This window comes from Heterodontus francisci, chromosome 47, assembly GCF_036365525.1.
Source record: "Heterodontus francisci isolate sHetFra1 chromosome 47, sHetFra1.hap1, whole genome shotgun sequence".
Lineage (NCBI taxonomy): Eukaryota > Metazoa > Chordata > Chondrichthyes > Heterodontiformes > Heterodontidae > Heterodontus > Heterodontus francisci.
In genome coordinates this window covers 17,551,613-17,564,097 of record NC_090417.1, presented here as the reverse complement: position 1 = coordinate 17,564,097, position 12,485 = coordinate 17,551,613, and the positions used below count along the sequence as shown (strand labels likewise).

The 12,485-nt window shown below is 44.9% G+C and overlaps 1 protein-coding gene across 1 annotated transcript in view; it reads right to left on the bottom strand.

Annotated features, from left to right (window-relative positions):
- xpo7 (exportin 7) overlaps positions 1–12,485 on the bottom strand; it is a 126,311-nt gene that overhangs the window by 44,145 nt on the left and 69,681 nt on the right. The window contains exon 8 of the mRNA XM_068023140.1: positions 535–608. Coding sequence (XP_067879241.1) covers positions 535–608 — 74 coding nt within the window. The remainder of the gene's footprint in view (positions 1–534; positions 609–12,485) is intronic.

The following is a 12,485-nucleotide window of genomic DNA, read 5'->3' as shown; positions in this document are numbered from 1 at the left end:
ATACTAACTTAGAACACTATGATCTTCTAGTAAACTGTATCTGCAAGTAATGGGAACAAGGACTTGAACTTCAGAGTTGGTTCCCACGTTTGCCTGGTGTGCATCAATGTGAGAAAAAGATTAGACGATAAAGTCACCCTTTATCCATGACACAAGATGTGGACAGGGGAGAAATCATAACCTAAGAAATAGGAGCAGCAGTAGGCTATCCAGCCCCTTGAGCCTGCTCCCCCATTAAATAAGATCATGGCTGATCTGATTGTGGCCTTTGCTCCACTTTCTTGCCTGCCCCCATAACCCTTGACTCTCTTGTAGATCAAAATAAGAAAGACAACGACACATCCAACATTTCATCACTACAGTGTTAGCGTAGATTTTCTGAAGTCTCTGGAATGGGACTTGAACCCACAAACTTCTGACTCAGAGGCAAGATTGCTGCTCCTGAGACACCGTCTGACACAACTTAAAATATCAACAGCTCACTCTTCGCTTTCTTTATATTTCTGGACTTTGATAAACCTAAGTGCAACTCACCAAAGGAGACAGTGATGGGGGGATGGAATGGTACAAGTCGAAAAACAACTGCAGAGTTGATGAATCCAGGAAAGCTGTTGAAAAAAAAGTGGAGGTTTTAACTTGGCAAGCATGAAACAGAGAAAGAAAGCAGAAAATAAATGCTGCAAAAGTATGAAATCCAGCTGAGTATGACCTCCTTGTTAAAAACAAGTGCTACCAATTGGCAAACCCCTTGCTAACTGGAATAGTTGCTCATCGACATTTTCAGTGAAATAACTGGGCACAAGGTAGGATGAAGTTTTTACTGCATTACCACCTATTTAAGGAATAGCAGATAAGCTGACGTCATCTCCCACTAAACCATGTTTTGTGATTTTGTGAGATTGTTTCACAAATTATATACAATAAAGCTCATTCATTCAAAAAACTACAGGTCCAAATGAAAGGAAATAAAAAAAATGAAATTGAATTCATGCAGCTTTTTATCACACCCACAAAATGTCTCATTTTATTCAAAGCCAATTAATTACTTTGGAAGCACATTACCAGTGGTCTGTCGGCAAACGCAGCAGCCACTTTGCAAGCAAGTTCACACACACAAGATAACAAACATCAGTTAATCTGCTTTTAGCAATGCTGACTGAGGGAGCAATATGGCCAGAAATAATGGAGAACTCCCTGGTCTTCTTCAAATAGTGACATGGGATCTTTTACGTTCTGGGCAAGTGGGGCCTGGGTTTAACGTCTCAACGAAAAGACGGCATCCTGGACAGTGCAGCACTCCCTCAGTACTGCACTGTGAGTGCCAGCCTGGAATTTCTGCTCAGGTTTCAGAGATGAGAGCCCAATCACTGAGCTAAGGTGACATTTTGGAGACAGAAAATATACAAATTGAAAGAAATGATAAATATTGGAATTTTTTTTGTTCATTCACAGGATGTGGGCATCATACAGTCCATCCCTAAATGCCCTTGAGAAGGTGATGCTGAGATGCCTTCTTGAAGTGTTGCAATCCATATGGTGCAGGTACATCCACAGTGCTGGTAGGCAGCAAATTCCAGGATTTTGACCCAGTAACCATTTAGGAACTGCAGTATATTTCCAAGGTTAGTGACTTGGAAGGAAACTGAGAGGTGGTGTTGCCCCACTGAAGGAGCCATGGCGAGCTGCTGCAGTGCATCGCTTAGATGGTACTCACTGCTGCTATTGTGCGCCAGTGAATGTTTAAGCTTGTGGATGGGGTGCTAACCAAGTAGGCTGCTTTGTCCTGGACGGTGTTCAAATTTTTGAGTGTTGTTGGAGTTGGACTCATTCAGATAAGTGTAAAGTATTCCATCAAATTCCTGACTTGCTCTTCGTAGATGGTGGAAAGGCTTTGGAGAGTCGGGGGTGAGTTACTCACCAGAGAAAACTCAGCATGCAGGCATGGACTGTTTCAATGTCTGAGGAGTTGCACATTATGCAATCATCAGAGCATCCTCACTTCTGACCTGATGCTGGAGGGAAGGTCATTGATAAAGCAGTTGAAGTTGGAGGGGCCCAGGACACTGTCCTGAGGAACTCTTCCAATGATGTCCTGTTAATTTTCCATGAGGAGAAAGAGAGGCTTACGTTGCAAATGTGGGCTCTTAGTCACAACTGAAAGGTAAGCAAGCATTTATTAAGGTTGGGGGCAAAGTGGGGGGTGGCGGGGAAAGAAAGAGCAGATATTTTTCTGTTGGAAAGATTGACTGGCTCTTCAATGCTTTCTGTTTCTTCCTCCTGTTCTACCAAATTTTCAGTTCTAAAGGATCCACACCTCCAACACTAACCAACCCTGTATCATCATGGCTGCTGCTGCGCAATTTTTTATCTTTCGTTTCTGTTTGCAAAATGATGCATTTCTCAAGCCGAGAAAAAGCATTTCAAATGTTTTTGAGAGCATCTGTCAGAAGATGCCTTCTGATTTTCATATAAAGCTATAACAATATGTCCTTCACTGCAGGGCTCATTTCAATCCTGGCACTTATCCTGGAAATCTACGCTTGAACAAGTGCTCTTTTGGCACATCACTTGGCCAGTCAGCTCATCTGACACATGCAAACAGCATTTCCAGCCAATTATGCTGCATCTTCTGAAGTCACAGAATGTGACACTGAAGCATCTCCTCTGCAAGTCTGATATGCATGAGTATCTGTGACCTGCAGTGTGGACATCTGGGAAAAAAAACAATGCAGCTTTTTATTTTAAGGTTAAAGAGCTGTAGCTGATTCTATGGCAGCTGAAATCAAACCTCGCCCGAGACCGATTGAGTAATTCTCAAATGCACTGTGTGAGGGATACCCCTGCAAGTATCGACACGATGTTCTGTTGCCAAATGGAGCATCCTAACTGAACCGAATGAAGGCCAGGACTTAACCTGACCCATTGTCATAACTTCTGCTTCCGTCACAAATCCAGTTTCCCATGTGATTTTGTATGTAAATTAGCCTTGTGGTGATAGGCACGGGTAACAAGTGGGATCATGTGGCAGGGGCGGCCTGTCATTGGTGGAACCCGCCGTCACTGCCCCAAGAACCATGATCGCCACCAAATCTAAAATGTTCTCTGATTGCAGCCTCAAGGATCAGCAACCTTCCCTTCATGTAAGTATCTTCAGACAAACTTCAATTGAAGCTTTTACTTCAATCAAAATGTTTTCGCCTCCCTTAGTTTGTGAAAGTCACCACCAACTTCACATCATTCATTTTACCTGCAGCCAAAGTGAGTCAGATGGCAGCCAGCAGGCAGCATCCCCCCCTGACAGTTCAGCGATGCCTCCCTGCAGATGGTGTCAGAAGGCCCTCCTGCCTCTAACCGTGGCGTCACTCGTAGAACATGGATACAGTGTCGCAAGCGCTTCAATGATTTTCTCATATCGGCGAGGATAAGTACCCCTGGTGAAGCTGCTCCATTCTTTTCTTTCATAGGCAGCGCAGTGGTTAGCACCGCAGCCTCACAGCTCCAGCGACCAGGGTTCAATTCTGGGTACTGCCTGTGTGGAGTTTGCAAGTTCTCTCTGTGTCTGCGTGGGTTTCCTCCGGGTGCTCCGGTTTCCTCCCACAAGCCAAAGACTTGCAGGTTGATAGGTAAATTGGCCATTAGCAATTGCCCCTAATATAGGTAGGTGGTAGGGAAACATAGGGACAGGTGGGGGATGTGGTAGGAATATGGAATTAGTGTCGGATTAGTATAAACAATGGGTGGTTGATGGTCGGCACAGACTCGGTGGGCTGAAGGGCCTGTTTCAGTGCTGTATCTGGAAACTAAACTATGGCTCTGTGTCTTTAAAGCAGAGGGTAATGCAAGGAATGCAGTGAAATGCATGAGCAGCCTTGATGCCATTCACTAAATGATGAAGATAGGTGTTGTTTACGTGATTGGATGTGACGTGCAAAAGTCAATGCAGAATGAGTGATGCAATGGTTGTGATCCATAATTTGCCATGTTATAAAATCTACACTGTCTGCTGCAGGTTAAACGACGGCACAGCCAGCGTGAGCTTGCTACAACGGGAGGAGGGATCCCTGACATAAAGCTGTTGCCCGGGGCCAAGGAGGCGGCATCTGAGATGGCGAGGCAGGAGCCACAATGTGGAATGATTAAGTATCATCTCTGCTCGTCGCCATATGTGGAAACTGAGGGAAATTGTGTGAACTCATGTTAAGCACATGCTTAAAGTGCCTCTGTTTGCGTCTCCACTGCAGGCGCCCACACTTGAGTCGCCGAACGCCACGTGGCCTAAGAATCCTCCTATGGGGAGGAAGAAGAAGCCAATGCCCCAAAGGGTGCACCGTCACCTGCCTCTTCTTCCACCTCCGCCAGCACAGATACATCCACACAGTTCATGGGGGTTTAAGATTAGAATCTGGGTCACAAGCTAGTCTGCATGACACAGACACATCCCAGCAGCCGAGAGAGCATGTGCCAGCCGGGTCTCCTGACACTCGGAGGACTGCTGCGGACCAGTCCCCTGCTCAGCCCCTTGCTCATGATGATCCTCTGTTTGTTGCTACGTGAAGTCTGCTGGATGCGTGGAAAACCATGTGGAAAATATGTCGGAGATGCCTGAGGTCATGCGTGGCTTTGTGTGTGCTGTGCAGATGTCCATGCAGGTCATGACGTCTGCCATGTCCCAAGCATTTGAGCGTATGGTTTCCTCAGTCGAGAGTCTGGTGAGCTCCATGGAGAGTCTGGAGAGTACTCGAGCCATGTGATCTGACCTGCACTTCATCGCTGCTGCTGTTGGCTCCATGCAACAGAGTTGAAGTGAGAGTGGGAACCTGGACCTCCGTCCAGGTGACCCTTCCCCTCAAGGAGACAGGCAGGTGCTATCGTGCACACAGATGGAGGAGGAGCGCATGCCAGCTGCCCCAGGGCCTTCCTCTCAGGACACCCCCAGAGTAAGCAGCGTCTCATCCTCCCACCCCCGCTCCCCGACATTGACCCTCTCACCTCCAGCTGGCGAGCACACGGGGGATACTCAAGTACCACGGCTGCAGACCCCCAGTAGGATGGAGCCATCAAGGCTCCGGTCCTCCAGAGGACGCTCACTACAGTCATCCACAGCAACGGCACAGCGCAAAGAGCAGACTGCCTCCACCTCAGCCTCTAATGTTGGGGTAGCACCGAGACAGAGTGGGAGACAAGGAAGTTGAAAGAGTTTTGATCATGAAGGTGCCACAGGTGCTGTACAAATTGTCATAATTTCAATGATGTATTCAAACATTTTTATTTCATGCAAAATTTGATCCACTCTTGGTAATGTTTTGCTTGGTTACATATGGATACAAAGAAGCTTTTTGGAGGCCTCTGGCAGGAACATAATGATGTTTGCAAAGCATCTCAGGAATAGTCCAGTGTCCATTTCTCATTGCAATATGAGCCTTCACTCGTCAATGTTGGCCGTTTTCCAATTGATGATCATTAACTTTTTCCAATACTGTCATGCCTTACTTTCGCTTTCTATGGTCATAACGTATTGTTGCTTACAGTGGTGTGTAGTCGCACAGACAATTTCAAATGCCATTCACATGAAAGTGCAGCAAGTTGTATCTTGTATTTTACCATGTGGGTCTGGGCATTTGTTAAATAAGAACTTCAACTGAAGTTTCTTAGTTTACGCAGTTATACAACTGTCCCTAAACAGCTTTAAGATACAATGCCAATTCAAATGTCAATCACATGAAAGTTCATTTAGATTGCAGAGATGAATAAGACCTCATGCAAAAGGGCATTTCTGTGGGGAATTGTTATGTTTCTCCTCCAATGTTCCTTGATGATGTGGCTTACTGATGGTTGTAACAAGCAGAAATGAAGTTCTCCTTCATGTCCCATGCATGTCTCTTCATGGCCCTCATACCAATAATGGCAACGTTGTCATTGTTGTCCTCCTCCTCACCCTCTTCAGTCATCCTCATCTGCGGAGGACTGGTGTTCCTCCTGTTCCTCTGCCTTCAGAATGCTGCCGTGTCTAATTGCAAAGGTTGTGCAAGGCACAGCAGACGATGACTATTCGTGATACCCTCTGTAGCGAGTACTGAAGAGCCTCTCCAGACCTGCCAAGGCAATGGAATCGCATTTTCAGCATGCCAATGTTATGTTCAATGATGGCTCTGGTGGATGCGTGAGCGACATTGCAGCTCTCTTCAGTAGCACTTCGGGGATAACGTACTGGTGTCATCAAACGATGTACAAAAGAGGTAACCCTGGTCACCCAGGATCCATCGATTAATTGTGGCTGGTTCCTCAAAAACCGCTGGCAGCTGAGAGGTACTCAAAATGTAGCAGTCATGACAGCTCTCTGGCGAACAAGTGAAAACCCGCATGATTCTTCTCCCATGGACACAAACCAATTGCAACTCTAAAGAGTGGAAGCCTTTGCGATTGACAAGGACAGCAGACTGGTCCCAGGGAGCTCTAATGGACACATGAGTACAGTCAATCACCCTTTGCACTGTAGGGAACTCAGCGATAGCACCGAAAGCCGCAGACCTTGCTGCCTGGCTGTCCTTGTGTTCAGATAAGTAGATGAAATCACTGGCGTGTCGAAAAAGGGCATTGGTCACCTCTGTGATGAACCTGTGGGTCTCAGACTGCGGGATGCCACATATATTGTCTGTGAATCCCTGGAAGGAGCCACTGGAAAAAAAAACTGAATGCAGCAGTCACCTTGAGAGTAACTGGCATGAGATTCCCACCAAAGCCGAGCAGCTGCAGGATCCTACAAATTTCTGCGATCATTTCACATGACATCCTTCGGAGCCTCTGACATTGCCTCTGACATCTGAAGGTAATTTGTCCTTATCCTGAGGATACGATGACGTGCCAGTGCCCGTTTTCGATAAGGCCTTTCCTCAATGTTATCATTCAGATCATCCTCACCTTCCTGCTCTGACTGTTGCTGGCATTCAGACATCGTGAGTTGAGGGAAAAAGAACCCTCCTTAGTCTCTCTCTTTGTTCTTGTTCCCATGGTATAGACAAATTGGGTGTACAAGACCCAGGTTGCTGCGTCTTTTCTGAACAATAAATAAGCAAAGCGTGGTGATTCAGCCCTCTGTTGATACTGAGCTGAAACATTGAGGCAATGAACAGCTCCCTTATATCTGCCTTCAAATTGCAGCCATGTAGAAGACACACCCACTGTTGTTTGCCTCCTCCCACTCTCCTTGCGTGTCCACATGGTTTCCATTATCGTTGGAGAAAATGGTGCGCGTGGAATTCAGGGCAAATCGCCCCACCTTCCAACCTCCTCCTGCAACCTTCCAGCTTGAACCCATCAACCTTGACCTACCCAATGTTACCGTTACCCTTCGCTCCGTTACCATTGAGCCTGCCCCCACTACCGTGTACAATGTAATCATCAATGCATTCATGCCATCCCTCCCCGTTACCAATCCCATTACTATCGACATGCCGACTTTTACTCTTGAACCACCTCACCTCAAAATGACTGTTGTTGCAGAGTCCCGTTCCCCTCCATATGAAGCTGTCGACTACTCACCCAATAGTCTTGACCTTCCCCCTACAGAATCCATTTCCCCCACTGACTGTGGCCATTCCCTCTGCCAGCCAGTACCCTCAAATTGCCCCACAGCACCTCAATGCTGATAGCACTCATCTCTCCCTTTAGGCCATTGCCAAATATCTTGACACTGCACTGATCTAACACACCCACCACCCCGCAGCCGACACATGCATCTTCACCATCAATAGCAACCATTCAACAACTGGACGCTCCACTCCACCCGCCCCTGCTCCTTAATGCACCCAAGCAGCCCTATCCTTCTCTCCCCGCCTACCCTCCCCTGCTCCTCCATGCACCTGATGACCCAACCCACCGCCGACACTTCCTCTAAAATATCCCACCGTCGGGGATCTGAAAAAAACACCTACCGCCCAATTATACCACCCCGCTCGCCACCAAATCCGCCGTGGCGGACAGTACAAAATTCCCCCTTGATCATTGAGCCTTTAGGACAGCTCTCCTGACTTTTTTTGGTTAATAAGTATTGATGATCGCTACATAAAATGGGATCAAATATTTAAAAAATGAAAATTTCGGGGTTTCCTCTATCAATCTGCAGAACGTCAATAAATCACACCTTAGAGCAACCCAATCATCAGCTTCATTGAAGCGACATTTACACTGCAACAGCATCAATGAAGTGGATTCACTTTGCTTCAGTAAAAGTGAAAATACCTGACACTGGACTAGAGTGGACGACAGAAGAGTCTCACCCTCCTTCGGAGCTAGTTTGGGCCTCATTCAACTTACACTACATAAAATTCATACTGGTGCAGAGCCAAAGCTACTTGGCACTGACGCTGCACTTGTAACTACACTGTTTTAAGCTCTCAGTTCATGGGGAAATCAATATTACCACTGTGCATTGTAATATCCCACTCCCTGTGCAGCAATAAGCGAAGCATGGTTAGGTCAAACCAACTCAATACGTTGTTCAAATCTATTCCAACTGCGAAGTCACAGCATGATGAAATGTCAAAAACCACGATTCTGTATTTGTTATAATGAGCGACAGCCACATAATTTCACAACTGCAGTGCACATCCCAGTTCACTTAATTGAGCCACTTATTAGCCTACCTTAATTAACAGAAGACATTCTTTTGTTTCGTACTAGCCGCAGCATCCCTTTTTACACAACTGAATCTCAAATGGTTCACAAAAACTAAACTTCGTCTGAGCACAATCATTCAACATTATGCCATTGCCAAAGGCAGTGATTTGTTTTTTTAACAGAAGAGGCCTAGTTACAGAACATAAAGCCCAAATCACTGATAAAAGTCACAGAATTCCCTGTCATAAAAACAGGACATAACTTATTCAGTAACTGGAAAACAGCAGCCCCTGTTAGTACTTTAATAAATGCCTGAAAGGTGTCAGCCATGATTCAGTGGATAGCATTCTCACTCTGAGTTCTCAGGTTATGGATTCCAGTCCCACTCCAGAGACTTGAGCTCCTTATCTAGAATGACACTTCAGTGCAGTACTGAGAGGGGTGCTGCACAGTTTATCAGCTGAGGCATTAAAATTGAGGCCCCAGTTGCCCCCTCAGGTGAACATAAAAAAGCTGGGGAGTTCATCCAGTCAATATTTACCCCATAAGCAAACCACAAAAAAAACTGATAACCAAGTCACTTATCTCACTGCTGTTTGTGGGAGTTTGCTGTAGGCAAACAGGCTGCTGCACCTGCAAAATGGTGACATCACTTCAAAAGTACAGAAAGGGCAGCAAAGTGCTTTGGGGTGCCCTGGGTTGTATAAATGCTCTTATGTAAATGCAAGTTTGTTCTTTCTTTAAAATACCACTCGATCCACTAAAGGAAAGCACAAAAGAACATTCACAAGTCCAAGGGGCAAGATTATTTACAGGGGGGCCTCCCAGATGGGGATCAATAGTTGCCAAGTCTCCCCAGGAAGAGTGTCAATATTTGCAAAGGGCACTGGGAGAGAGTCACGATTTGCAAAAGGCTCCTATACAGAGAAGTTTGAAAAGCACCTGTGGACCCGAAGTATATATTAGATTTTGGTGCTAGCTGCCCACTATTACTACTGCAGCAATAATGTAAATTCTGAAACCTGGTTTGGGTTATTGGCTGATTAACTGAGGGATTAATACATTGGCTGCAAATTGGTTTCACAAGATGTGAATAAATTTGTGTGTGAGGCACTGAACTCACATTCGGTCAGTTTCCATTTGATGCTTTCTCCGATTCTATGCCCTATTCTGTGCCTGAGAGGAGCCAAGGTCTGACACGGGCCAAGAATACCAGACAGCACTGAGGAGAACATCTATTTCCATGCAGTTTGAAGGCATGCATGGGAATACAGATATTTCAGAAGTCTGACTTTTGAATAATGAATGCGAAGTAGCTCCTCTCAGGTTTGTTGGTGGAAAATATATTCTGGTTATGGAGAAGGGTTACTCTTGATTTACCCTCTCCTAAAGGACTCCCTCTGTGCTGTAACCTACTAGGACTGTCCTCCCCTCCAGGAAACCATAATGACTCGCATGTAGGCTGTGTTTCTCAATAAAAGTAAAAACATGAGCTTGATTTGGAGGCATGACCCTCACGTGAGTCAACAATAATTTTTTTCTGGGAAGATGGAGCAGAGTATGGGTTGCAATCTATTTGCAGGGTCGCCTTTTTAACTAGAACTAACTTGTCGATGCAACTTTCTGCTCTACAAAGCCACTCCCACCCTGTTTACTTCATCTTAGCTCAACAACATCCCCTTTCTTCCATTCTAATATACTTAGGCAGATTCCCTTTAAATGCATCTATGCTACTCATTTCAACCATGCCATGTGGGTAGCGAGCCCAATACCAAGCTTTGAGTAAAGAGGTTTCTCCTGAATTAGCTACTGGATTGATGAGGGACTTCCTTAAATTTACAGCCCCTTGTTTTGGACTCCTCAACAAGTGGAAACAAATTCTCTACATGTACCCTATCAAACCCCCATATTTCAAAGTCTTCACTTTTCTCAGATAAAACAGTCCAGTGCACTCCCCACTTACCCCATTTACTGGTGCCCTCCCCCACTAAGCAGCTTCCGAGGATCTGAAACTGCTTTGTTCTGGCTAAAACTAACATCGAATTTATTTCAAAATTTTATAATTAAATAGAAGCAGAAGGAGCAAGTGTTACCATACTTGACTTACACACTCTTCCAACTGTTCCAGAAACAAAAAGAGCCTAAAATCTTTGTAGATTTGCAGAATACTTCAACTGAGTCTCTGAAGAAATGTTACATGAAGGATGATGCCCGTAAAAAATTGAATGGGTCCCTTTACCAGACTGCACAACTCTCTTACCTGTTTTTCTGTATTTACTGCACCTAGGATATCCAATACAACCATGCACAGGACCAGGATTGTCGATCCACGAGTTTTATTTTTACAAGACAATTTTTTAAGGACTCATGCATTAATGTCCATATATCACTCTGCCTGCCTTCTGACCTCCAGTTTCCGCGTTTTACAGTTCCCGAGGATGAGAGACATGACCCCAAACAGTGCAGGAACATGGTCCAGCACAACAGTGAAGTGCAATGGCCAGTGCAAATATACTGGTATCACATAATGTAGCGGGACTGCAGACTTGCTGGGCTGACCAGCATGTGGACGCTAACTCTCAATTATCCTGGACTGTGAGTGAAATTATATCAAGGGCTTTAGCAAAGTGTCAGCACAACGTAACGAAACACACATTTGAAATCACAGCAGCAGCATATTATAGCTTTGTGTTCTCTTTTTTTCTTTCCTGGATAGTGCCCAATATGATGTGCTGCACATGCAGAAAATTGCCCACCGGCAGGCATTTCATTTTGAGCGCTCCACTTACATTTGGCTGCCAACAATTTTAATTGTGCATGGATCTTTCTGCTATCATGTCCAAATAATCTTTCCCTCAAAACACATGAATTTTTTTTCTCCCCTCAAACATCTGGAGCTTTACAAAACATTACTTCATAGGCATCATAAAGGTACAATTCAAAGGTTCAGCACACTGACAAGGAAGAATAATGTATCTTTAAAATAAAATTTTCATGGGATGTGGAAGATATTGGCTCGGCTCACATTTGTTGCCCATCCCGAATTGCATTTGAACTGAGTGGCTTATGAGGCCATTTCAGAGGGCAGTGAAGAGTCAACCACATTGTTGTGGGTCTGGAGTCACATGTAGGCCAGACCAGGTAAAGACGGAAGATTTCTTTCCGTAAAGGACATTGATGAACTAAATGAGTTTTCACAACAATCGATGATAGTTTTATGGCACCATTTCTGAGACTAACCTTCAATTCCAGATTTTTATTGATGGATTGAATTTAAGTTCCAGCTGCCAGAGTGGGATTTGAATCCGTGTCCCCTGGGCCTCTGGATTACCAGTCCAGTGACATTACCGTCTCTCCATTAAACCATAAAAGATGATTTCTTTGGGGTATGAAAAATAGAATTGCAAGCTTTAATAATTTTAATGTTCAAAGGGACCGACATTTCTAGCTCAATTTTCAGGGCTTTTAATTTCACCATAACTCTGCTCTAGAGTTGCAACCCAATTCCTTATATGCTTCTGTCTATGCCGACAGCTTTCCCCTCTTCAGAACATCAGTTCGGGTATCTCAAGCCCATATCTCGTGGCCATAATTATGTACAGTGAGCTTTGGCAGGCTATTCAATGATGTTTGGAGGACAATACACTTAACCTGACCCTGGAAACAAATATGGGAGCACATTCCATGTAAACCTTTTAAAAAGGAAGTGGATAAGTATTTGAAGTGGGAAAATTTTCAAGGCCATGGAGAAAGTACAGGGGAATAGGACCAATTGGAAATCTTCAGAGACTTGGCACAAACATGGTGAGCTGAATGGCCTCTGTGCTTCAAAATGATCCCACTCTCACTCAATATTAACATTTCAAGAG